A 27,877-nucleotide genomic window follows, 5' to 3' on the forward strand; every position below is an offset into this window, starting at 1 on the left:
TCGATTCTCAATATTTATATTTTAGTTTATAGTTATGTTATTTTTTTGGCAATTCTATTGGTTTCCATTGTGGGATTTGAAGATCAGAATTATTTTCACAAGTCTTCCTAAAACTAAGTCTTAGTGAGACCACAAAGAACCCTCACACTTCTCCCAAAGCTTCTAAATAGTGATTCCTTACCTAAAAGTGGCTGCCGGTTTTATCTGGAAAGGCCCACAAACCAAGCATCAGTAGAATAGGGATACTTTTGGTGTCTTGTTGCCTGAAGTAAGGCTGGTGGGTTAGGAAACTACTTTCTTTGTACCTTTGGCCAGATCTGATCTCATGCTTGATAAGAGCTGTGAGCCCCCAACCAGCCTCAGTGGCTTGGTTTGCCTGGATAGGCTTCTCCAGAACTCAGGAGAAGCCAAGATGCTTGAGTTTCCACCTAATCTTGCTGAGGCTTTATCCAGAACATGCATTTGTTGTGTTTTCTCTCAAGGAAGACCTCTAACTGGATCTCATCCCTTTTATTTTTATTGAAAGTTATGTCAGTGTGTGTGTGTGTGTGTGTGTGTGTGTGTGTGTGTGTAATCAAAAGTCGGATGCACATCTATATATATAAAACCTAATCGACCATTGCAACCGAACAGACGACCGAAAGGCTGCGTGGGGCAACCAGGCTGGCGGGGGGGGGGGGGGAGGTCAGTGGGGGGCAACCAGGCCAGCGAGGGGGGGGCAGTTGGGGGCTACTAGGCCAGCAGGGGGGCATTTGGGGGTGACCTGGCCAGCAGGGGGGGCAGTTAGGGGCGATCAGGCAGGCAGGCAGGTGAGCAGTTAGGAGTCAGTGTTCCCAGATTGTGAGAGGGATGTCCGACTGCCAGTTTAAGCCCATACTGGTTGGGCCTAAACTGGCAGTCGGACATCCCCTGAGGGGTCCCGGATTGGAGAGGGTGCAGGACCCCCTCCCTGCCATGTATGAATTTCATGCACCGGGCCTCTAGTAGGTTGATAAATTACCAGATTTTTGGTTTTGTTTTTTAGTTATAATTTCTAGTCTCTGATATTATATGCATGGAGCCTTTTGTTGGGTGCTTTTGCAAAACTGATGCTGATAATCACAACATGAAGCAAGTCTTCCCAGTATATGGGCATGTTTCCTGTATAGATTACCAAGTTGACTCTAGTAAAAACAAAAAAAGAAAAAAGATACCACTCTAAAGCCAGACAGTAAACAGAGGATTTTAACCAATCATAGTCCATCATGCCACCTTTATAACATGGAATTAAACAACAGAAGCTGCCAGAAGCCTGATGACTTATATTTGAAATTCACAGAGCACCTCACTATCCATCCTCCTTCAAACCAGCCACATACTCAGTGTGGCATTGTAACTCCCTAAACGAATGAGCTATTCCAAAGAATTATTGCTGATGTTGATAGCAATTCCAAATAGAAAAGCTGGCTTGTACCTTGGAGGAAAACCGTTAGTAATGGCCAGTTTCATCATAATGGAGAAGACAATGTGTTTTGCTCTCTTCAGCCCACTGTTATTATAAATAAATATTCTCCTCATAAGTTCCTAGGCTGATAGGAATGTAAAGGTTAAGCTGACAATTTCCCCTATCTGAGGGGGTAATCTGGGGGAACCCAATTATTATGTTGTTTTGTGATGGAGATGCTCTGAAGTTGTGTCTGTTGCTAATACATTTTGCATTAAAATCTAAGTTTGGATAGCAAAAAGAAAAAAAATAATTATTTTCCCTTAGAAAAGCCTGGTCCATTGCCTTCTAGCATCTAGCATTGGTGATGGGAAGTCATAAGTCAGTTTGAGCTTCATTGTAGGTGACTTTGAGGTGATCTTCTGGGAACGTTTAGAATATTCCACTTGTCTAGATGTTTGAAATTCAATATGGTATAACTAGGCTTAGATTTGTTTTTATCCATTGGGATATGCACTCTGGTTCTCTTCAATCTGATGACATGGATTCTTCTATAGTTCTGGAAAATTTTCTTTGGCTATTTCTTTGATCACTTCTTTTTTCTATTTTCTCTGCTTCTCTGTTTGCATTTACATTGGTCATAGGTTGTGCCTCAATGACACTTATGGAATATCTTCTTTTTCTGTTGGGCATTGTGACACTTTAGAAGTCAATAGGAGTCATGTATGCCTGGACAGTGCTTGCCCTTGAGAATTGCATCAATGCCTAAGCTTTTGTAGAGAATCATGTTCAAGAAAACTCATGTTCTTTTTAAAGTGTGTAACCCAGAAGGGAAATGCTAAATGAACAGGCTTTATAAGTTCTCTATTGCTGCTTACCTTTTATAAGTTATCTATTGCTGCTTACCTTTTACTTATTCACTTATATTATTACTCACTGTTTATCTTTTACAAAAGAACTTTTAGTTGCCTTTAAATCTTTCTGGTAAGACCAGGTAGAATGTTTTTACTTTAGCAGCACTACTGAGCTAAAATTTAGGTTGGTCATCTAAATAATTCAATATGGTCTCTGAGGGAAAAATATTTTGTACATCACTTATTATTTTATTGCAAGCAATAAAAACCTATTCTTCCTTAAACAGACAAACAAAGGAAGGAAGACATGAACAATCAAATCTCCAGAAGACCAAGTAGTAGAACAGGTTTGCTAATTTCTGTGGTAGGAATAAATAGGCAGTTTCTCTTTAGAATGCTGACCTCACAATGATTCTCCTCTAAACTTTTTGTTAATTGTTACATTCTGTTTAAGATTCAGGCTTCAAGGAGAGAAACTATTGGTTTAGCTTGATTCACAAGCTCACTTTTTGGGAAAAGATGGGTCTACAATTAACAACTCACAATGAGCACTAAGAATGGTGAAACAGTACTTCCCAAAGGAAAAACAGAACTTTATCATAAAAAAAATGGACAAAAACAGCAAGTGTCCACTCTGTTTTGTGCTGATGAGCCAATGATCAATTCTAACCCACTGGTTTCTTTCTCATGCTAGTGCTGCCGCCTGTATTGGTGCCAAGACACAGCGAATATAACCCCCAGCTGAGCCTTCTGGCCAAGTTCCGCAGTGCCTCCCTCCACAGTGAGCCACTCATGCCGCACAACGCCACCTATCCTGACTCTTTCCAGCAGCCTCCATGCTCTGCCTTCCCTCCCTCATCAGGGCAAGCATTCTCACAGTCCCCGTGCACAGCCAGCTACCCTCACTCCCCAGGAAGCCCTTCAGAGCCAGAAAGCCCCTATCAACACTCAGGTCAGTAAAAGCTGCCGGTCTATGTGGTATACAATTCAACACATTTATGGTGTGAGCATCATAGTTTTTAATCACTGTAACTCATGTTCATGTAGAGTTTTACAGTTCATATGGCAATCTCTTGTGTGCTCTTGGATCCTGCCCAGCCTCTAAGATGATCAGTACTATATCCATTTTGAAGCAGTTATCCTGGAGCTACAACATGCCTTTGCTCTGGTTTTTGGTCCTAATCCTTTGGACGCTGTCAGAAATTAAATGGACTTGAACAGCATTCTTCGGAATTTTGAGGTGTTTTGTTTGTTTGTTCGTTTTGTTTTTGTTTTCTAAAGCCAGTAGCAATAAGCTTATAAAGACTTCTCTAAGCTTATCAGAAAGAGCTGGCCAGAGGGCAGGCAGTATGAGTGCCTCTTTCAACAATCAAAGGGAGTCTCCCCTACAAAAGATGTGTAGGGCAGAGTGAGGCCCCAGTTCCAGACAGTGCATTCTCCCTTTTTGCTATGGGAAGTAAGCACAGCATCTGAAGCACTGACCTAGTCAATCGATATTTGCTGAATTTAAAAAACATGTAGAAGGGAGAGGGAGAACCAAACCCATTGTGATAATTGCATGTACTGTCACACCTATAAAGTAGGTTTAAGTTAGACAATGAAAAAAAGATTTTATGTACCTCAAGAGTGTGAGAAAATATCCTGAGCTAACAAGTTCCTATGGGCACGCATAAATGCATTTGGTGCCAGATGTTGTGATCTGCCTCATTCATTTCTTCATATAGTCCTTTATTTAACAGATATTTATGGAACCCATACTATATTTAAGCATTGCCTTCAGGTGCCAAAAGTAAAATGAAAAGATTAATAAAAATTATCCCCATCCTCAAAAAATTCATAAAATGTGGGAAGGTAAAGAAGTTGCCTCTTCCTCTTAGAGTTATTCCTTTCTTCCTTTTACTCCCTCAAGCAGTACACCTACTATTTTACATATACATCTACCATTTAAATTCATCACATCTACTACTTGTACATCTATTAAACGTATATAAATTTTTGTGTGTCAGTCATTTTATCTTTTATACTAGAGGCCCAGTGCACAAAAATTTGTGCACTCGGGCAGGGGGTCCCTCAGCCTGGCCTGTGCCCTCTCACAGTCTGGGACCCCTCAGGGGATGACCATCTGCTGGCTGAGGCCTGCTCCCCAGGGGATTGGGCCTAAGCTGGCAATCACACATTCCTCTGGCAGCCCGGCAGCCCTCGGGGGATGTCCACTTGCCAGCGGGGAACAGACCTAAGCTGCAGTCGGACATCCTTAGCGCTGCTGAGGAGGCAGGAGAGGCTCACACCACCACCGCTGTACTGACAGCCATCAGCCTGGCTTGTGGCTGAGCAGAGCTCCTCCATGTGGGAGCTCACTGACCACCAGAGGGCAGCTCCTGCATTGAGCGTCTGCCCCCTGGTGGTCAGTGTGTGTCATAGTGACCAGTCATTCCCAGTCTTTCTGCTGTTAGGGTCAGTTTGCATATTACCCTTTTACTATATAGGATAGAGGCCTGGTGCATGGGTGAGGGCCGGCTGGTTTGCCCTGAATGGTGTCCCGGATCAGGGTGGGGGTCCTTCTTGGGTGCCTGGCCAGCCTGGGTGAGGAGCTGATGGCTGTTTTCAGGCTGCCCACACCCCCTTCAGGGTGGGGGTCCCCACTGGGATGCCTGGCCAGCCTGGATGAGGGGCTGAGGGCTGTTTTCAGGCAGGCCAAGCCTGCAACTGAAGCTCCCAGTCTCTCCTTTTTTTTTAAATTTTATTCTGGGATTTATTTACCTTCTGTAATTGAAACTTTGTTGCGGCTCCAGCTCTGAGGCCGGCTGGCTGAAAGCAGGTATCTGGGGTTTGTTTAGCTTCTATAATTGAAACAATGTTGCTTAGAGTGTATCTTAGAGCCCGGTCGAGGCAGGCGGGGAACTTGGCTTCCTCCATCGCTGGGGCAACCAAGCCTCATGTTCGCTTCAGTTGCGTGGCTGCCGGCCGTCATCTTGGTTGGCAGTTAATTTGCATATCACCCTGATTAGCCAATGGGAAGTGTAGCGGAGATATGTTTAATTTCCATGTTTGTCTATTATTAGATAGGATGTTTAGCATAGAGCCTAAAATGCAGAAGTTGCTCAATAGTTGATTACATAGGCATTTGCACCTTGGGAGTAGAACTTCTGGGTCATAGATCCAGATTCTATTGAGTCAGTAAGTAATGACTGAGCCTGCTTAAGTACCAGGCACCGTGTTAGTGCTAGAGATGCAATGACTGATTATGACAATAGTCACTGCCTCTCACCTTCCAGAGACAGTGACTATTGAACACAATTATGTAAATAAGTGATAATGTGATAGAGGCCTTAGCAGTCCAGTCAAGTAATGATAAGGACTTGAACTAAAGAAGGGATGTGGTGACAGAAAGAAGGCAATTAATTTGAGATTGTAGAGTCACCAGGACTTGATGTGAGGATGAAGGCTGAGCTCTGGCTTGGAAGTCATGCACAGAAAAAAGGAGGCAGTTGAAGTCTTGCAAGTGGCTGAATTTACTGAGAAAGGAACACAATAGAAAGAGACCTCATTTGAGGACAGAGCCCTACTTAAGAGACAGGAGGATAATTAATGTTGCAAATGTACATTTACATAAAACACATTGTGCTATAAAGATTTCCTGTACTAAATTTGTATTCCTGCACTTATTAAACTAACAGGTTGGTGTGTGTTTTTTCTCTTCCCATTAATGAAGGACAGACCCCAAGATGTATGTACAAGCTGACTAGTTTCTTACAAAAGGAACAGTCTTTTTAATTTCAAAGCAAATTGAGATTAACTGGCTCAGCTTCTTAATGTAACAAAATTCAACCACTAAAAGTGTGCAATTCAATGGTTTTTCATATGTTGTATTATATTTTTTAAGTTTAATAAAATACCACAGAAAATTTGCCATTTTAACCATTTTTAAGTTTATGTTCAAGTGGCATTAAGTATATTCACAATGCTGTGCAATCATCACCACTATCTATTTTCAAAGTTATTTCATCACCTCAAACAGAGACTCTGTGCCCATTAAACAGTAGCTCCTCATTCCCTGCTTTCCTCCCTGGGTAACTTCTAATCTACTTTTTGTCTCTGTGTATTGAATTTGCCTATTCTAAGGTACCCCATATAAATGGAATCATGACATATTTGTTTTTTGTGTCTGGCTTATTTAATTTAGCATACTGTTTTCAAAGTTCATCTGTGTCATAGCATTTATCAGTTACTTCATTTGTGTGATTGAACAATATTTCATTATATAGGTATATCACATTTTTAAAAATTCATTTATTGATCTATGGATATATTTTTTTCCATCTTTAGGCTATTGTGAATAATGCTGCTATGAACATTGATGTGCAAGTATCTGTTTGAGTTGCTGCTTTTAATTCCTGTGGGAATATACCAAGGAGTAGAACAGCTGGGTCATACAGTAACTTTATATTAAGCCCCTTAATTTTATAGACAGATTTACTCCAGGACCTGCAGAAGGGTCATCTTGCTTTATAACTTTTTCACCAGTGTTACAATTCATTTTCTCAAAGGGAAATGCCTTATTCATGCTTATTCAGTATGGTCAGATGACTACCTGCAGTTCCTGTTAAAACATACATGGTTGCATTCAACCACTGATCTATAGACTCAGAATTTCTGGGGGGTTGGCCAAGAACCTGCATTTATTTACCCATTCATTCATTCATTTATTTAAATATGTTTTTAATTTTTGAGAAGAAGTGAGGGAGGGAGGGAGGGAGGGAGGGAGAGAGAGCGAGAGCGAGCGAGAGAGAGAGAGAGAAACATTGATTAGCTCCCTCCTGTACATGGTCTGACTGGGGATTGAACTCGAACCCTGGTCATGTGCCCTGACCTAGAAGCAAGACAGCGACCTTGTGGTGCATGGAACAATCCTTAATCAACTGAGCCACATAGGCCAGGTCAGAATCTGCATTTTTAACAAGTTTTACTGGTGATTTTCATGCACACTTAAGCATGAGAACTACTTTGAATGGACAATTCAACAAAGGCAGACTGATTCAAAATTTTAAGCTGTTGAACTCTATCACTTATATAACAAACTGACATTAGGAATGTATACAGAAGGAATCAGTTATTCTGAGGTTCTCTTTAAAGAGTTTTTCTTCTGTCTCAGGAGTTTTTATTTTGTAATGAATTAATTTCTGATAAGATACTATCTACTTGATTGCACATCATTTTATTAACCATGATCACATTCCAATCATCTATCTAATCTAATAAAAGAGAAACATGCAAATTGACTGCACATCCGCTACATCCCAAGCCATGACCACCAGCCAATCAGAGCAACTATATGCAAGTTAACCCAAACAAGATGGCGGCTGGAAGCCATGGAGCTGGAGCAGGCAGGAGGCTTGGTTGCCCCAGTGATGGAGGAAGCTAAGCTTCCCGCCTGCCCTGGCCAGCTGTGGCCTCTGCTCAGGGCAACAAAGTTTTAATTATAAAAGATAAATAAATCCCAGATACCTGCATTCAGCCAGCCTCCACTGGGAGCTTGGGTGTCTGGGGGCCGTGGCCAGCCTGCACACAGCCATCAGCCCCTCACCCAGGATGACCACACCCTCATGGGGTGAGGGTCCCCGCTGGGCATGTGGCCAGCCCGCAAACAGCCATCAGCCACTCACCCAGTCTGGCCAGGCTACCCTGAAGGGGCTGTGGCCAGCCTGCAAACAGCCATCAGCCACTCACCCAGGCTGGCCTGGTACCCCAGCAGGACCCCCACCCTGATCCAGGACACCCTTCAGGGCAAACCAGCCAGCCCCCACCCATGCACCAGGCCTCTATCCTATATAATAAAAGGGTAATATGCAAATTGGTCCTAACAGCAGAATGACTGAGAATGACACACATTGACCACCAGGCAGCAGATGCTCAATGTAGGAGCTGCCCCTTGGTGGTCAGTGCACTCCCACTGGGGGAGCTGTGCTCAGCCACAAGCCAGGCTGGTGGCTGCCAGTACAGTGGTGGTGGTGGGAGCCTCTCCCGCCTCCTCAGCAGCGCTAAGGATGTCTGACTGCAGCTTAGGCCTGCTCCCCGCTGGCAAGTGGACATCCCCTGAGGGCTCCCGGGCTGCCAGAAGGATTTCTGTCTGCCAGCTTAGGACCGATCTCCCTGGGGAGCGGGCCTAAGCCAGCAGGTAGTCATCCCCCGAGGGGTCCCAGACTGTGAGAGGGCACAGGCCAAGCTGAGGGACCCCCCAAGTGCACAAGTTTTTGTGCACCAGACCTCTAGTCCTATCTAATAAAAGAGAAACATGGTAATTAGCCATACGTCCACTACCCTTCCCATTGGCTAATCAAGGCAATATGCAAATTAACTGCCAGCCAAGATGGCGGCCGGCAGCCAGGCAGCTTGAAGCGAACATGAGACTTGCTTGCTCCAGGACTCCAACGTTCCCCACCTGCCGCTGCCGGCCTCTGAGCTTGCAGTTTGAAACATTGTTACAAATATAGAAGCTAAACAAAACCCCAGAAACCTGCTTTCAACAAGCTGGGATCTCAGAGCTGGAGTTGAAACAGTGTTTCGATTATAGAACCCAAACAAACCAGATACCTGCTTTCAGCAGCGAAGGCCTAAGAGCTGGAGCCAAGCCTCAGAGCTAAAGCTGGCCCAGAATAAAAAAAGAAAAGAAAAAAAGGAGCGGTTGGGAGCTTCAGTCACCCTCCAGCCTGAAAACAGCCCTCAGCCCCTCACCCAGACTGGCCAGGCACCTCAGTGGGGACCCTCGCCCTGAAGGGTGTGTGACCAGCTGCAAACAGCCATCATTCCCTCATCCAGGCTGGCCAGGCACCCCAGTGGGGACCCCCACCCTGATCCAGGACACCCTTCAGGGCAAACCAGCCAGCCCCCACCTGTGCACCAGGCCTCTATCCTATATAGTAAAAGGGTAGTATGCCTCCCAGCACCAGGATCAGTGGAGTCTCAAGGCCTCCTGGCACCGGGATCAGCGTGACAGGAGGCAGCGCCCAAATCCCCTGATCGCCCTGCGACTGTGTGTGTGACAGGGTGTGGCACCACAACCCCCTGATCGGCCCTGCTCTATTTGTGACAGGGTGCGGCGCCCCAACCTCACCCCCCCCCCCCCACGGGCCCTGCTCTGTGTGTGATGGGGTAGAGCCATAACCTCCCCATCGGCCCTGCCCTGAGTGTGACAGGGTGCGGTGCCCCAACTCCCCTATCGGCTCTACTCTGTGAGTGACAGTGGGGAGCTCCTCAACCCCCTGATGGGCCCTGCTCTGTGCATGACAGGGGGGAGCTCCCCAACCCCCTGATCGACCCTGCTCTGTGCGTGACAGGGTACGGAGCCCCAACCCCCTGATCGGCCCTGCTCTGTGTGTGACAGGGCACAGAGCCCCAATCCCCCTGATGGTCCCTGCTCTGTGAGTGACGGGGCAGCACCCCAACCCCCTGATCCACCCTGCTCTGTGCATGACAGGGGGCAGCTCCCCAACTCCCCAATCATCCCTGCTCTGATCCTGACCAGGGGCTGCACCTAGGTATTGGGCCTGCCCTCTGCCACCCGGGAGCAGGCCTAAGCCAGCAGGTCGTTATCTCCCAAGGGGTCCCAGACTGCGAGAGGGCACAGGCCAGGCTGAGGAACCCCCCTCCTCCCCCCTGAGTGCACAAATTTTTGTGCACCGGGCCTCTAGTCCTATCTAAAAAAAGAGAAACATGGTAATTAGCCGTACATCTGCTACCCTTCCCATTGGCTAATCAGGGCGATATGCAAATTAACTGCCAGCCAAGATGGCCCTTAACCGCCAACAAAGATGGTGGTTAATTTGCATATGTAGGCACAATGCTGGGAGGCAAAAGGGGAAGGAGGGAAGAAGCCGCCTGCCGCTGACTGCAATCAGAAACCCAGGTGGCAGCCAACAGCCAGAGAACTGAGCTGCCTTTGCTCCGAGAAACCAGGCCGCCTTTGCCAGCTTTTGTGATAGGAGAACCTGGCCGCCTTTGCTGGCCCTGGGCCAGTAATCGGAGAAGCTGAGTGGGGCAGGGAAGAGGTGGATGTCTGCCTCTTCCCTGCCCAGCCTGGCTTCTCAGATCACTGATTACCAGTGATAGGAGAACACCCAGAGGTGGGGCCAGAGGCCAGGCTGCATAGCTGCCTGGGGACACGATCTGGACCCCAGGGGCGACGCAGCCAGGCCCCAGCAGGAGACCCAGAAGGCGACCCAGGCGCCAGGGCTGTGTCGCAGCTGGGGCATGCGATCTGGGGGCGACACAGCCAGGCCCCAGGAAGAGACCCAGAAGGAGACCCAGGCACCGGGGCTGTGTTGCCGCTGGGGCACGCGATCCGGTCCCCGAGGGTGACGCAGCCAGGCCCCAGAAGGAGACCCAGGTGCTGGCGCTGAGTTGCAAGTTGGGGCACGCGATCCGGTCCCCGGGGGCGACGCAACCAGGCCCCAGAAGGAGACCCAGAAGGAGACCTAGGTGCCAGGGCTGCATCGCTGCTGGGGCACGCGATCCGGTGCCTGGGCTGAGGAGACCCAGAAGGAGACCCAGGGGCCTCCCAAGAGGAGAGTCTCCATGGTCAGATGGCGTGGTGTTGGGACAGGAATAAAGACCCCAGGTGACTCAGATGCCTGGGCACAGGGTTAGACCAGCCAGCAGGGCCTTTCAGTTGGGACTGGGGTGGGGGTGGGGCGAGGGAGGCAAGCCAGAAATAGAGAACTACAACTCCCAGGAGGCTTAGCGGCCGGGCCTGGGTGCCTGGCTGTGAAATCTGATGGGTGTGTAGTTTTGCAAGCCACTTTAAACTAGAGGCTTGCAAGGTTGGAAGTTCTGTGCTGGTAGCCGGGGATAAATGGAGCTGGAGCAGAGAGGGGGGTCCATGGCAGCCATGGGCTTTGAGGAGTTCTCAGCACCTCCCGGCTGGAAGCTGGCTCTGCCTCCTCTGAAGGTGGTCACATCCTGGAGAGCGAGCTTGAGACCGAAGTGGAGTTCGTGTCTGGGGGTCTGGGCAGCTCCAGCCTCCAGGAGCGAGAGGAAGAGGAGGAGGCAGCCTGAGGCCGGCAATGGCAGCGCCAACGGGAACTCAATCGCAGGAAGTACCAGGCGCTGGATCGGCGCTGCAGGGAGATCGAGCAGGCGAAGGAGCGGGTCCTGAACAGGCCCCATTAGATATAGAGGATAACACGGAGACTCCAGCAGGAGCGGAGGTTCCTCATGAAGGTGCTGCACTCCTACGGCGACAATTACCGGGCCAGCCAGTTCACCATCTTACTGGAGGATGAGGGCAGCCAGGGCACAGACACCCCCACCCCAGGCAAGGCTGAGAACGAGCCTCCAGAGAAAGAGGGGCTGTCCCCGCCCAGGAGGACAACAGCGCCCACAGAAGCCAGCAGCCCGGCCCCTGGCGAGGGGCCCAGCGGTTGGAAGAGCCTGCGAGTGCCACCGGAAGGGGGCCGGGCGGGAGTCCCGCTGACTCTGGAGCTGGCCCCCGTGCAGATAAAGGTGGAGGAAGACTTTGGCTTCAAAGCAGTGGAGGCTCTGGACTCAAGTTGGGTTTCTCGGGGGCCGGACAAGTAGCTGCCCTACCCCACCCTAGCCAGCTCCCCCTTTGACTGACCCCCAATAAATGGACCCCATGCTCTCTTTGGCAAAAAAATAGCTTATAGAGGCATGCTTATAGGATCAAATAGTATAAATATAGATGTAACAGGACAATAAAAAGAGAACCTGGCTATGATGATCACCTGAACGCTGCCTCTGTGTCATTCCTTCTTCGCCGACTCCATCCACACCTTTGGGAACCCCTGGACCTGCTGAGGAAGGACCCCAACATTCCTCTTCTTATAAGGACTTCAGTGAGGTGGGCTAAGGGTCCCACTGGAACTGCCTCAATTTAATGTAATCCCCTCTTTAAAGATCTTATCTCTATATACAGGTACATTCTGAGGTTCTGGGGATTAGGATTTTAACATACATTTTGTTGATTACCCAAATTAGCCCTTAACAACCAACATGTTTCAGAAAGTAGATTCCTACAGGGTTATTTACCAAACATTCAGAAGTATTTTTAAAAGAGCTAAGCCCCTCGCCCACTGCGCAGGCCCCTCCCGGCGAAGAGTGAAGGCCTGGGTTCCAGGCGCTGGAGGAAAACTGGTGCCAGCAGCCAGGGGAAGGTGCCCCCAGGGGGCCCCAGATTTCGAGAGGGCACAGGCCGGGCTGAGGGACCCACCCGAATACACAAATTGTTGTGCACCAGGCCTCTAGTATATATATAAAAGCCCAGCGACCAGAACAGTGGAATGACCGGAACTATGATGCACACTGCGGTAACCAACCAGCCTGATCCGGGCCCCGATCAGCTGCCAACACCCTGATCAGGGGCAGGGCTGGGTGGCCAACTGCCTGCAGCCCCTCCTCCCACCGGCCCGGCCCAATGGGGTCCCATTGGGGCAGGCTGGCTGGACCCCCTGGACCCCACCTGTGCACAAATTCATGCACTGGGCCTCTAGTAGGACTGCTATTTGGGGAGAAGAACCCTTCTCACTGTGCCTTGGGCTCAAGGTTATAATCAGGTTTCAGCTGTCCTGTATTTGGGGGCATATTTGAACTATCTCAGAGATAGAACATTGTTGTGGCCATTGTACAGTCCATGACAACAAAGGAGCTGAAAATTAAGCTAATTTCAAAGGGTTAGCTTTCTCTGTTATAAAAGCCAGATAACAGGCTCTTCTGTTACTGAGAAAAGCTAGGAGACTAGCTCCTCGGTTTGAAAATCTCAATGATAAGTCATAAGTCAGAGGGAAAACTATTCAACCCTTTAGTGAGGAGTTTAGGACAACCCACTTCCCCTGTAGGACACTCACAATATCACTTATTATGTAACTGGTCTCTCTTTAGCAAAAACACTGTCCATCAAGGAGTTTAATGGCCAAAAAGGTTGGGTCAGGTCATCTTTGTGTAGTTTATCAGTTTAACATTCCTTTGTTTTACTTCTTTCTTATTGTCAACACACCACCCTGTTTTATTATGTCATAGAAACCCCAGAGAACCAGAATGGCTGACCTGTAGATACCACAGCTGATAGTCATTTAGTGCTATCAATGCCTAATGGAGATAAATTTACAGATGAACAACTAAATATATCTATTTTCCAGGAGTGTTTTCTATTACCCCAAAATAAATAAAAAAAATCCAAACAAAACCAAATGTTCTTACCTTCTATTTCCCAAGTGTTTTAAGGGGCAGGTAGTATGGATTTCTTGGCATTTTAACTTTGGAATTCCTCAGTACCATAGAGTGGATGTTTGTTTAGCATCCTGTTTACTAGAATACATTAATCTTTTATTTTAACCTAACATTTGTTGTTCTTGATGTTTACTATGGAATTAGATATTTAAGAAGTTAACAATTTTGACCCATTTCTGTTTTTACTATAGATTTAGAATGGTGTCTTTCATTGGCTTAGAGAGGTGCTCTTAGAAATAGATGTAAATAGGGTTTTTACAAAATGTTGTGTCTTACAATAGACTAGAAAAATGTTGGTCTACTTTAGTGTTCATATAGAGCGGGTAATGATTTTGTATAAGTATGATTTTGATACCCTGAATATGAGTTGGGGCAAAGAATCTGCATACCTAACAAGTTCCCAGGTGATGCAGGCCTACAGTTCCATGAACCACACTGAGTGGGGAGGGTCCAAAGGAGTGTACTACTTAAAGTATTCCAATTCTTTTATAACTTAACAACCTTTTGTAAATCAAATAACCCCCTAATTTATCTGTTTAAAAAATGTATATTTAGTGCATAATGGAACACACTCTAGATATAAGAATTACAAGGATATTCAAAGAAAAGGAAGGTTATACAATTAATAGAAGGGCAGAGAAAGAGTGTGGGTGACAAAGAAAGAACTCTGAACTTTTATTGGTTACTTAACTGAAAAATTTTGGGTGAAAACATAGCATTCACAGATTTCCTAATGAAATACACAACTCTCTTTAAAATATCTTTTTAATATATTTTACTAGAGGCCCGGTGCATGAGATTCATGCACAGGGGGTGTGGGGGCAGTCCCTCAGCCCAGCCTGCACTCTCTGCAATCCAGGACCCCTCGGGGGATGTCCGACTGCCTCTCACAATCCGGGACCACTGGCTCCTAACTGCTCGCCTGCCTGCCTGCCTGCCTGATCGCTCCTAACCACCTCTGCCTGCCTGCTTGAATGCCCCTAACTGCTCCCTTACCAGCCTGATCACCCCTAACTGCTCCCTTGTTGGCCTGATTGCCTCTAACTGCCTCTGCCTCGACCTGCACCCAGGACCCAGGATTCCCTCCTCTGGCCGGCCACAGGCACCCAGAACCCGGGCCGGCTTCGCCCGGGCTGTCCACAGCCACCAGTCGCCATGGGCAGGTGGCTTTGTCCAGTCTGCAGCCGCCGGTGCCCGGGTCCACGGGGTGGGCAGCTTGTACCTCTCCTGGGCTACAGGTGCTGGTGCAGCTGTTGGCGCCCGGGACCGCTGGGTGGGCGGCTTGTCCCTCTCCTGGATCGTAGGTGCAGATGCAACCGCTGGCATCTGGGACTGCTGGGACCATGGGACATACAGATTGTCCCTCTCCCAGGCTGCAGGTGCAGTTGCTGGTGCCTGGGACCACAAGGTGGGCAGTTTGTCCCTCTCCTGGGCAGCCACCCCAGCCGCTGGCACCCAGGACCGCAGGGCATGTGGCTTGTTCCTCTCCCAAGTCGGGTCACAGGCACAGGCACAGGCACAGGCACAGGCGCAGCCTCTGCACCCAGGACCACAGGATGTGTAACTTGTCCCTCTCCCAGGCCACAGGTGCAGGCGCTGGCACCCAGGACTGTGGGGCAGGTGGCTTATCTCTGTACTTGGCCGTAGCCCCAGCCACTGGCACCCAGGACCGTGGGACGGGGAGCTTGTCCTTCTCCCAGGCCGCAGCCTGGCTGGTCCCCATTCCTCTCTGGAGAGCTCATTTGTGCCTATGTGGTCCCCATTCCTCTCTCCCTAGTGTTGAGTGTCTGAGTCATTACAGCATGATGACCATTTGCATATTAGCTCTTTATTATATAGGGTTGATTTTTTACAGAGAGGAAGGGAGAAGGAGAGGAATAGAGAGTTAGAAACATCGATGAGAGAGAAACATCAATTTGTACCCGCAACCAAGGTACATGCCCTTGACCGGAATCAAACCTGGGACCCTTCAGTCCACAGGCTGATGCTCTATTCACTGAGCCAAACCGGTCAGGGCTAAGATATTTTTTATGCCATAAGTAATTAAGTATTCCATTTGTACATAAAATAGAATGTGAGTTTATTTAGATAGAATTTTATTTTCTTTCTTAAATAATTTAAAGTGCTATCCAATGTTTCTGATTTGGTTTTATCATATCCAAACTATTATAGTTCATCTTTAGTTTGTTAGGAAATGGTACTCTTTGCCACAGGGACTCAATGTGGCATACAGTAACAGTAATACACTATCTTTCTCATGCGGAGATGAAGTGACCTGCCAGTTTCCTTTGAGCTGTGTTTCCTTTAGAGTTGATGAACTTTACATGGATCCACTCATATTCTTCTTTGCTTGGCCCCTCAATAATCATAGATATGTGTACAAATACTGTAACTATGGGAGAGTCACTAGGTCTGTGGCCTCTGCCATAGATGCATTAACCAGATAAGGTCACCACAGTTTTCATTAAAGTGATAGATTTGAAATGATTGTAAGGCAGCTTACTTGGTCTTGCAGCCAACTTTCTGCTTAACAGCATTAATCTAAATTTCCTGATGGAATCAGGAGATGGGAAGCCCAAGCATAATGGTAGTAATGTGCTATCTGGTTTGTTTTCTTTCAGACTTTCGGCCAGTTTGCTATGAGGAACCCCAGCACTGGTGCTCAGTTGCTTACTATGAACTGAACAATCGAATTGGTGAGACGTTCCAGGCTTCCTCCCGAAGTGTACTTATAGATGGATTCACAGACCCTTCAAATAACAGGAACAGATTCTGTCTTGGACTTCTTTCTAATGTAAACAGAAACTCAACAATAGAAAATACCAGGAGACACATAGGAAAGGGTAAAAGAAATATGTAATTTCTTTTTCTGTTCTTCTGAGCTAAAATATGGAAACAGAAACAAGCCATTCATTGGCCATGTAACATATTGGGATGGCACAGGGATGGGTTTCTCTGCCTATAAAATGGGCATGACATCTTTTGCGGGGTAGCATAGTGTGCATATTATGAAGACAAACAAGATGATAAATGTGAGTACAGGATGAAATCATTAAATAAAAGGATTGTGGATTATTTTTGAGTTGCTCAAAGATGTTAGATAACTTCTGAAGAAGAATAATTCTGGCTGGTTGATCATTTATATAAGGTAAAGTTACCTTTGGAAACTTAGAAGCTAGGGAGTTAAACATCCTGACTTATTTATCTTTGGAAATGACTGGGGCTCTCCTGTGTCCAGGCATTGTTACAGCAGCCCATGGCACAAGCCTCACTGGGGTCTGGACAATGATGTTTTTGAAGCTTCCTTTATTGGCAGAGTCAATGGTTGAGTGGCAGGCCTGGTTGAAGATCTTTAAATCATTTTCTTTTATTTTAGAACTAGAGGCCCAGTGCACAAAAATTTGTGCACTAGCGGGGAAAGGGGGGGGTCCCTCAGCCCGGACTGTGCCCTCTCGCAGTCTGGGACCCCTCGGGAGATAACGACCTGCTGGCTTAGGCCTGCTCCCGGGTGGCAGAGGGCAGGCCCAATCCCTAGGTGCAGCCCCTGGTCAGGCTCAGAGGAGGGCTGATTGGGGAGTTGGGGCGCCACCCCTGTCATGCACAGAGCAGGGCGGATCGGGAGGTTGCGATGCCACCCTCAGTCACGCTCAGGGTAGGGCTGATTTGGGGGTTGGGGCACCGCCCCCTGTCACACTCAAGGCAGGGTCGATGAGCAGGTTGCGGCGCCATCCCCTGTCACGCACAGAGCAGGGCCAATGGGGGGTTGGGGCGCTGCCTCCTGTCATTCACAGAGCAGGGCCCATCAGGGGGATCGGGGCTCCGTACCCTGTCACGCACAGAGCAGGGTCGATCAGGGGGTTGGGGAGCTCCCCCGTTTCATGCACAGAGCAGGGCCGATCAGGGGGTTGGGGAACTCCCCCCTGTCACTCACAGAGTAGGGCCAATAGGGGAGTTGGGGCACCGCCCCCTGTCACACACAGAGCAGGGCAGATCAGGGGGTTGGGGCACCGCAGCCTGTCACACACAGAGCCGCAGGGTGATCAGGGGGTTGGAGAGCTCCCCCCTATCAGGCACAGAGCAGGGCTGATCAGGGGGTTGGGGCGCCTTCCCCTGTCACGAACAGAGCAGGGAGGATAGGGAGGTTGTGGCCCCGGCCCCTGTCACACACAGAGCCGCAGGGCGATCAGGGGGTTTGGGCGCTGCCCCCTGTCACGCTGATCCCAGTGCTGGGAGGCATATTACCCTTTTACTATATAGGATAGAGGCCTGGTGCACGGGTGGGGGCCAGCTGGTTTGCCCTGAAGGGTGTCCTGGATCAGGGTGGGGGTCCCCACTGGGGTGCCTGGCCAGCTTGGATGAGGGGATGATGGCTGTTTGCAGCTGGTCATACACCCTTCAGGGTGGAGGTCCCCACTGGGGTGCCTGGCCAGTCTGGGTGAGGGTCTGAGTGCTGTTTTCAGGCTGGCGGGTGACTGAGGCTCCCAACCACTCCTTTTTTTCTTTTTTCTTTTTTATTCTGGGCCAGCTTTAGCTCTGAGGCTTGGCTCCAGCTCTTAGGCCTCCGCTGCTGAAAGCAGGTTTCTGGCCTTTGTTTACCTTCTGTATTTGAAACAATGTTGCAATCCTGCTGGCTGAAGCCGGGCGGACTAAAGCAGGTTTCTGGGGTTTTGTTTAGCTTCTATATTTGTAACATAGTTGCTTAGAGTTGCAGCTCAGAGGCCGGCAGTGGCAGGCGGGGAACGTTGGAGTCCTCCGTCACTGAAGCAAGCAAGCCTCATGTTAGTTTCAAGCTGCCTGGCTGCCCGCCGCCATCTTGGCTGGCAGTTAATTTGCATATCGCCCTGATTAGCCAATGGGAAGGGTAGTGGTCATACGCTAATTACCATGTTTCTCTTTTATTAGATAGGATAGTTGGTAGTGTCTGAGTGTTACCTGGCTGCCCACTATCATGTCAAACTGTTCTGGAATCACAGGTGTAAAGAAACTTGAGAGCCAATTGATCTTTTCTCTTCCCATCCAGCACTCAGACCAGTTAGGAAAGGAGCCACATAAGCATTTTCTTTCATTATTTAATTTGGTGATGCATTCTAATATTCTTCCTAACATACCTCCTGAGTGCCTCCTGTTGTAGTAAATGTACAAGCCATAGATTAAAAACATTCATTGAATTCATTCATTGATGTTTATGAGATGCCATGTCCCGCGTGGCCTAGGGTTCGGGATCTGGAGAAGGGCCGTGGGCAAATGACGAGACCAGACAAGAAATAATAATTTGGAAATTTGGGGGGCCAGGCGGAGAGTCCACCTCTAGGAGAAGGACTTCGCTGGTGCCTAGACCCTGCCAACCTTTTATTCAATTTTAGATACACATATTGCCCTTGGTCAGGCAGGCAATTCCAGTAACAGACAGACTGTCTTAAAGGTCAGTAAATATGAGTAAAGATTTACTTTGAGACTATTTGGTCAGGAAATTGCTTGAGCCACCATTGTCTCGTCTAAACAATCAGTGCATAGCTTTGGCCCTTGCTAGAGCTCAAGGTTCACCAGCATTCTGGGCTCCTTGTTTACACTTTTCTGATAGTGAAAACAATGGGTAGCATCCAACATTGCCCTCTTTTCACTTCCTTAATAAATCTTGAAAAGTGAATGCCACCTGAAGGGTTTGAGTCCTTTTAAGACTCTTCATTCTGCCTCTGCAGACTAGAAATAAACATATAAGAAAAACAATGAGACAAGCAAATGTAAGGAGATCCAGTGGAAGGGATTAAATTCTTTCATGTCTTTTTTAAATTGCTACCAGGCATCCAAGGAATTAGTTTGTAAATTTGCCTGGGATAATTGTACAATATGCTGTTGTAATTCTAAATATCAAGGGTTGTGTTACCTTTACCCCAAGCACCAAGAAGGTGATTTTTTTATTGATTCCCAAGGGTGTAAGGTACTATTATAGGGAACTGGGGTAACACAAATCTGGGAAAAATTATAATGACACTGTAAAGATATTCTTTGCTCTAAGCTGTGGATTTTATCACCCATCCACAAGACTGTAGACTTTAGTGCTGAAAATTCTGTCTCAAACTGGCTGTCAATTCCTTTTTGTATAGACAAGGTCTTAGTTACATTTTTCCTTAACTTGTACAAACTGACAAGTTTGAACAGTTTGTACCATGGACGAAGCAGCAATGCTCACAGAAGTAGGTAACATTATAAGGGCAAAGAGTCCTGCAATTAACATTCCAAGAAATCTTTTTTGTCGTTTTAAGATTTTTACCAGATCATGTAATGGTTGGTAGGTTTGATGAGATTCCCAAGGCTCAGTTAGGTTAGTAGGAGCCCAAGCGAAAGCAGACTGATTTAAAATCATGAGGGAATCTTTTTGGAATGTAGAATTAATACAATGGGATAATGTGCAGCCTGTGCATGACACCTCATACAGATGGCTTGTAGCATTAAGGGTCACCTGGATGGGGCCTGAGAGGAGTACAAATGGATCAAATACCCAAGTGGTGGCAAATACTGTCTTATTGGGAGTTCTCCATAGGGTATGAATAGAATTAGCTGAGCTATAATTAAAACTGTACCATTTAATAGGTGCAAGTGCAGCAGCTAGTTTCCATTGCGTATTTTGTAGAGGCCAATTGTCATGTTGTAATTGAGATCCAACAAATCCTTCTCCATGCCATGAAATGTAGTGATTAGCTTCAACATATAGATAGGGTGTGTTCCCCTTCCATTTTAGGGTGCGATTGTTACTATATGCAGATCCGTAGAGGCTCCAATCCACAAAGGAAAAACTGTTATTAAGTTTGCTGCTGGTGGGGTAGTCACTATAACAGTCTTGCCAATTAATTTCTCCCTCAGTGGGGTGCCATTCATAAGACTTTTTACATAATGGCTTAGTGGTGGTGGTGGTGGTGGGGTGTCTTAGTAAAGTTACATTTTCTGTACCTCTCCCCAGAGTAAGTAGTAATAGTAGATGTATTTGGGCATTTGCTTCCCTCTCCTTTGGTGTCCATGCTAGCCAGAAGCCTCTCTTTAATTTTACACACAAAGGAGCAGTGGTTTGATTCTGTGTCATACAAAAGGCAACACCCGTGTAACTATACTTTGCCCATATACTTCCTTGTCCCACCGATGGTCCTCCTGGGTGACCAAGGTGCTTGGTATTATTGGTGACTACATTAGGCAGGGGGTCAGCCCACATAGGGGTCTTACCCATGGTGGGTCAGGAACATAAGTCCAAAATACTTTCCCATTTGCCCCTGGTAGTATTATTGTACAGCTGATGACTGCTAGCAGGGTAAGAAAGACATTCTCAGGCATTCTTGGGATTTGGGTCTCCTTACAAATTGGCTCAGCTTTCTGGACAGTCTTCTTCACCATCCCCCAGGTGACCTCCGGGCTGTTTGTCATCTGCTTCACCCTCCTCCCATTCCTTATCTTCAGTGGGTTGCTTGGGCCTGCTGCTATCTGCGGCTGGGGTAGCTGATTGTCTGCAGCTGTAAGGCATGGCTCCAGGTGCAAGGTCCTCATTAACCTGGCCAGTTCCTCCCTTGGATCCATGTTGAAGTTTAATATTTCTTGCGGGAATCCACACGGGCTTCAAGAAATTTTCTGGAAATATACAAGCGTACCCTTGACCAAATGTTAATAGGGGATCGGGGCCCTTCCATAAAGCAGACTCGGGATCTTTCCATTTAACCAGTCCATTTTCCTTTGGCTTATTCTGACACCAGTGTATTTCCATGAGTGTCTTGCCATCGGCATCACAAGTGAAAACATTTAAAGTAATTAAGGCTTGGTGTAGTCTACCTACAGATGATTTCTCCATAATCCTTCCTTACTGTTTTTCAAGTTGGGATTTTAACCTTTGATGTTGGCGTTCTATAATTGCCTGTCCTTGTGAATTATATGGTATTCCTATAATGTGCTGAATTTTTCATTTTTTTAATATTGTTTTATTGCTTAAAGTATTACAAAGAGTATTACATATGTCTCTTTTTTCCCCCCCTTGATATTCCCCCGGCCTCCCCTACACCTCAGTGTCTTGTGTCCATTGGTTATGCTTATAAGCATGCATACAAGTCCTTAGGTTGATCTCTAAACCCCCCTCCCACCCCCCAACCCTCCCCAGCCTTCCCGCTGTAGTTTGACAGTCTGTTCAATGCTCCTCTGTCTCTGTATTTTTGTTCATCAGTTTATAATGGTCTTTATTATCCATAAATGAGTGAGATCATGTGGTATTTTTCTTTCATTGACTGGCTTATTTCAATTAGCATAATGCTCTCCAGTTCCATGCATGCTGTTGCAAATGATAAGAATTCCTTCTTTTTTTACAGTATTCCATTGTGTAGATGTACCACAGTTTTCTAATCCATTCATCTGCTGATGGGCACTTAGGCTGTTTCCAGATCTTAGCTATGGTCAATTGTGCTGCTATGAACATAGGGGTGCATATATCCTTTCTGATTGGTGTTTCTGGTTTCTTGGGATATATTCCTAGAAGTGGGATCACGGGGTCAAATGGGAGTTCCATTTTTAACTTTTTGAGGAAACTCCATACTGTCTTCCATAGTGGCTGCACCAGTCTGCATTCCCACTAGCAGTGCACCAGTGTTCCCTTTTCTCCGCATCCTCTCCAATTGTCGTTTGTTGATGATAGCCATTCTGACAGGTGTGAGATGATACCTCATTGTTGTTTTGATTTGTATCTCTCGGATGATTAGTGACTTTGAGCATGTTTTAATATGTTTCTTGGCTTTCTGAATGTCCTCTTTTGAAAAGTGTCTATTTAGGTCCTTTTCCCATTTTTTGATTGGATTTTTTATCTTCCTTTTGTTAAGTTGTATGAGTTCCCTATAAATGTTGGAGATTAAACCCTTATCTGTGATAACATTGGAAAATATGTTCTCCCATGCAGTGGGCTTTCTTGTTGTTTTGTTGTTGGTTTCTTTTGCTGTGCAGAAGCTTTTTATTTTGATGTAGTCCCATTTGTTTATTTTCTCTTTAGTTTCCAAAGCCCTAGGAGCAGTATCAGTGAAGAAATTGCTTCGGCATATGTCTGCGATTTTGTTGCCTTTGGATTCCTCTAGTATTTTTATGGTTTCCCATCTTACATTTAAGTCCTTTATCCATTTTGAGTTTATTTTTGTGTATGGTGTAAGTTGGTGGTCTAGTTTCATTTCTTTGCATGTATCTGTCCAATTTTCCCAACACCATTTATTGAAGAGACTGTCTTGACTCCATTGTATATTTAAATTTTTGGATATGACAGCTTTTGTAATTGGGTCCATTGTCAGTTTTAATAATTTTTGGAATTCCCATGATGGCAAAAGCAGCTAGGCAATGATTAGTAACCTGTTTTGCCATTTTCCCCTGTAGATGCAGTAGCCCATAGGACCTTTAAAAAGGTGTCTACAGAGACATGCAATGCTCCAAGGCTTCCAAAAGGAGTAAAATGTGTCACATCCATTTGCCAGATTTGGTCCCTTATCAATCCTCGAGGGTTAATTTCTGTATTAGGCCCTTGAGGCAGATGTAACATGCAAGTGGGACATTCCTTGGTAATCTGTTTTGCCTGCTGTTGAGTGATTGAGAATTGTTTAGACAACATTTTGGCAGGCTGATGTAAAAGCTGATGAGATTCTGTGGTCTGTTTTAATAAAGCAACCAATTGATCAGCATGGGCATTTCCTTTTGTTAGAGGGCCAAGTAATACGCTGTGGGTTCTAATATGAGTGATGTAGACAGGGTATTGTCTCTGTTGCACAATCTGCTGAACTTGTTTAAATAGTATAAATAGACTTTGGTCACTGAGCCATTTTAATCGAGCAGTTTCAATTCTATTCACTAGGCCTGCAGTGTAAGCAGAGTCAGGGATAATATTAAGAGGCTCTTGGAAATCCTGCAATGCAGCCTTAATAGCCTCTAATTCGGTTCTTTGTACAGAAGTATGACTGGTCAGTATGACTCGGCCTAAATTCATTGTATGATAAGCAGCTTTACCATTAGATGATCCATCAGTAGAAACAGTTAATGCTCCAGGAATAGGTTCCTGCCTAGTATTTTTTGGTATAATAATGGGAATATAATATAAAAATTGTAGTAATTTGTCTTTTAATAGGGGACAACTAAGTTCCCCTGAATATCCAATTTGCCAATTTAAATCAGTTTGAGGTAACATTTCTAATTGCTTCGCTGTGAGGGGAAGATAGATGCAGTGGGGTTCTTCTCCTCTAAGCTGCTTGCAGCGCTTTCTGAGTTGAGATATTAAGCTGCCTGCCATGAGTTCTGTATATGTAACTGCAGTTTTAGAAGAATGATGTCCTCGGTCAGTGATGGCGAACCTTTTGAGCTCGGCATGTCAGCATTTTGAAAAACCCTAACTTAACTCTGGTGCCATGTCACATATAGAAATTTTTTGATATTTGCAACCATAGTAAAACAAAGACTTATATTTTTGATATTTATTTTATATATTTAAATGCCATTTAACAAAGAAAAATCAACCAAAAAAGTGAGTTCGCGTGTCATAGGTTCGCCATCACTGTCCTAGGTGGACCCATTCAGTAATAGCGGGAGAGTTTTTATTTTGGAAGATGACTCCAGTGGGACTATTTGCAGTATGGTTAATCTGTCCAAATAAAGGCAATTCAGGCTGTACCTGTGTTACTTGGGCTGAGGAGATTGCCTGCTCAATTCTTAGCAACTCTTTCCTAGCTTCATCTGTTAATGTTCAGGGCGAGGAAAGATTAGAGTCACCCTAATTATATTAAATAAATTTGCAATTTCTCCCATAGAGATTTTCAGATAATGTCTTAACCAGTTAATGTCCCCTAATAATTTTTGAAGGTCATTTAAAGTTTTAAGGCAATCTTTTCATATTTTCACCTTTTGAGGCCTAATACATTGGTTTTCACTTATGGTTCCCAGATATTTGAAAGGCGTCTCTTTCTGTACCTTTTCTGGAGCAAATTTTAAGCCCCATTTAGGGAGTTCCTTTTTCTAATTGGGAAAACATTGCCAAAGTCTGCTCTTCCTGTGGACTCACTAAGAGCAAGTCATCCATGTAATGAATAATGTAATATCAGGAATATTTGTCCCTTAAAGGCTGAACAGGTTGAGCTACATATTTTTGTCACAAGGTGGGGCTATTGGCCATTCCTTGAGGCAAAACTTTCCATTGATATCTTTTCATGGGTTCTATATTATTAATAGCTGGCACTGAAAATGAAAATCTTTGTTTATCTTGAGGTGCCAAGGAAATGGTGAAAAAATAGTCCTTAAGATCTACTACTATAAGAGACCAATCTAGAGGGATTGTGAAGGTGCTGGGAGTCCAGGCTGTAAAGCTCCCATGGTATGAATTGTGGCGTTAACCATTCTATGATCATGTAACAATCGCCATTTTCCTGTCGCCTTCTTAGCTATTGTAAATATAGGCGGATTCCAAGGACTATTGGAAGGCTCTATGTGGCCAGCTTCTCTATTTGTTCCTGTATTAATTCATGAATATGACCTAATTTCTCCATGGTTAATGGCCACTGATCTAACTCATATAAATCTATCATCCTCCCTTTGTATAAGATCAGCATGAGGGTGGAGAGACTGAGCAGTGACCACTCCTAAAAAGTTTGATATCCTAATCCTAATCTTCCTGGGTTTCCTTTGGCTTGGATGGGCTCTTTAATTCTCTGATTATTTTTTCCTAAGCCTTGACCAGTCTGATATCCCATCTGATTAACTGCATTTCTTTGTCGGTTATAATACAAGCTTGTAAACCTTCTAAAACATCCTGGCCCCATAAGTTGACTGCAATTCCAGAGACTATTAGGGCTGAAACCATCCTGTCTGTCCTTCCTCATCTTGCCACCTTGCCACTGCAACACTACGTTGTGTATTATCAGGAACTCCAACCCCCCAAATAGAGCCCATAGCTTCTACCATGGACCAACTTGGAGGCCAGAATTCTTTGCTGATAATGCTGACATCCGCTCCAGTGTCTACTAAACCATTTAAACAGTTTTATCTCTATTCTTAAATTAATCATAGGATGGGTTTTGCTAATTTCATGTATCCAATAGATATCTGAGCTTCCAAATCCTTGTTGTTCCTCTTTTCCTATTTATAGCTTCGTGTTGCTGAATAAAAGGTAGAAGTAGTATCTGAGCAATTCTTTGTCCTGGAGTAATTTGCATAATATGATTGTATTCTAGTATTACCTTGATTTCTCCCTCATAGTCTGAATCTATGACTTCAGGCAGAACAGTTAGTCCTTTCAGAGTGTTTCCATTTATCCCTAAGATTAATCCTAACGTTCCCAGTTGCACAGGTCCCCAGATTCCTGTAGGAACAGCTTGCTGAGCCATATCGGGGGTCAAAGTGACCGCTATAGTGTTCTTAAGATCTAGGCCTGCCCTCCCTGGAGTGACTCGGATGAGGGAATCCACTGTGGGCCTTGCAGGGCAAAAATCCCCTATTGATGATGGGGCTGGGGGCAGCCCCTTTGGCCGTTTCCCTGCAGTTGGCAATTTCCTATGTCTTGATCTAACGGCTGTCCATTTTTATGAAACTTCGATCTACATTGACTGGCCCAATGGTTTCCTTTCTGACATCTAAGACACAAGGAGGTTGAATCTGCACTGATTGAATCGGGAGGCGGAATGCTCACTCCTTTCCCTTGAGCACCACCTTGTGTGCTCCTTGGTTGTCTATATTCTTTTTTAAATGTCCTGTTCTTCCACAATTAAAGCACCTTTTATTCCCTGCTGTTACAGCAGCAGCTAGTAAGTTTGCTTGAAAAGTGCCTGATCCTACATTCTGACATGCTCGAATCATTTCTGTAATGGTACTATTTTTTCTCAGAGGTGTCAGGCATTTCTTACAATCAGCATTGGCATTCTCATAAGCTAATTGCTAAATTAAAATGTCTCCTGCTGTTTCATGCTGAATCTGTCATCTCATTGCTCATGTGAAGTGAGCCACAAAGTCAAAAAATGACTCTGCAGGCCCCTGCATACATTTACTAAAAGCTCCCTCAGGGTCCCCTTTTTCTGGTAAAGCCCACCAAGCTCTTCTTCCACAAAGTCTAATTTGCTCATAAGCCTGTTGCGCAAAATTTAGCTGATTTTGCACGTCACTGTATTGTCCCAGCCCTGCTAACATTTCATAAGTTATTTGATCATTCAGCCTGTAGTTTGTGTGGGCTTGCTCCTGACATTTCTCCAAAAATTCTCCCTTCCATAGTAAATAATCTCCTCCATCTAGAGTTGCGCAAGCCAGAGAATACCAATCATAAACAGCTAAAAATGCTTCAGGAATGTTAATCATAATTTCTCTGGTAAAAGGAGCAGTAGGACCATTTTGGACTATGCTCTCATGCAGGCCTTTATCATTTTAAAGTCAAATTTTTCATGCTGTCTTATTATATGATTCGGGAGCTGTGGGTCAGCTACCCGTGTAATAGGAAAAGCAAGTCTCTCCTCCACCGTCATGCCCTTCAATCCTTCTCAGATAGCTCTTTGCATAGGTGATTCTATTAATAGCGAATTAAATATTTCAGGATTAGGATATGGAGGTGGAGGAGGCCTTGAAGGCCATTCCTCCAATTTTTCCTTTTGCTCCTCTTTAGGAGCGGAGGGTGCAAGGGGAGGAGGTTTATTCTCTTTTGACTCTTTGAAAGGCTCCAGCAAGTGTAATACCATGTTCCACAAGGAAAAACAATTTGGAGGCAAATTTTTCCCCTGCTGCTGAGCTTTTTTTCAAGTTCTGACCCACTCTTTCCAACATTCACTATCTAATGTACCTTTTCAGGAAACCAAGGATTACGTTCTATAATAACATGCAAAAAATGTAAGAGAATACCTTCTGACACTTTAATTCCTTTATCCTTGAGCATGCAAACCAAAAGTCTACAATAAAGTTTCTCCCCTTTTAACGAATTCTGCCCCATTAGCCTGGCTAAAAAAGATGTTCCCACCCTACTTACAGATTGCAATTTCTGCAGCTGGCTGTGGGCTTTGCACTCGGCGAATTTCCCCACCTATCCTGTGAATTCTTCCCCACCTATCCAGTGAACTTCTTCCCCACCTTGCCGGTGAAACTTTGTTTTTTGTTCTAGGCGAATCTTCTTCTCCAGATGTCCCTCATCAAGGTGCCAGATGTGAGATGCCACGTCCTGTGTAGCTTAGGGTTCGAGATCTGGAGAAAGGCTGTGGGCAAATGACGAGACGAGACAAGAAATAATAATTTGGAAATTTGGGGGGCCAGGCAGAGAGTCCAACTCTAGGGGAAGGACTTCGCTGGTGCCCAGACCCTGCCAACCTTTTATTCAATTTTAGATACACATATTGCCCTTGGT

General features: G+C 45.7%; 1 protein-coding gene and 1 pseudogene across 1 annotated transcript in view; both read left to right on the forward strand.

Moving 5' to 3' along the window:
- Positions 1–27,877, forward strand: part of SMAD9 (SMAD family member 9) — a 98,321-nt gene that overhangs the window by 42,767 nt on the left and 27,677 nt on the right. Inside the window, exons 3-4 of the mRNA XM_036297795.1 lie at positions 2,972–3,229; positions 16,140–16,361. Coding sequence (XP_036153688.1) covers positions 2,972–3,229; positions 16,140–16,361 — 480 coding nt within the window. The remainder of the gene's footprint in view (positions 1–2,971; positions 3,230–16,139; positions 16,362–27,877) is intronic.
- On the forward strand, positions 11,126–11,889 carry LOC118650049 (annotated as a pseudogene).

The sequence above is a fragment of the Myotis myotis genome, unplaced genomic scaffold (genome assembly GCF_014108235.1).
Source record: "Myotis myotis isolate mMyoMyo1 unplaced genomic scaffold, mMyoMyo1.p scaffold_m19_p_3, whole genome shotgun sequence".
Taxonomy (NCBI): domain Eukaryota; kingdom Metazoa; phylum Chordata; class Mammalia; order Chiroptera; family Vespertilionidae; genus Myotis; species Myotis myotis.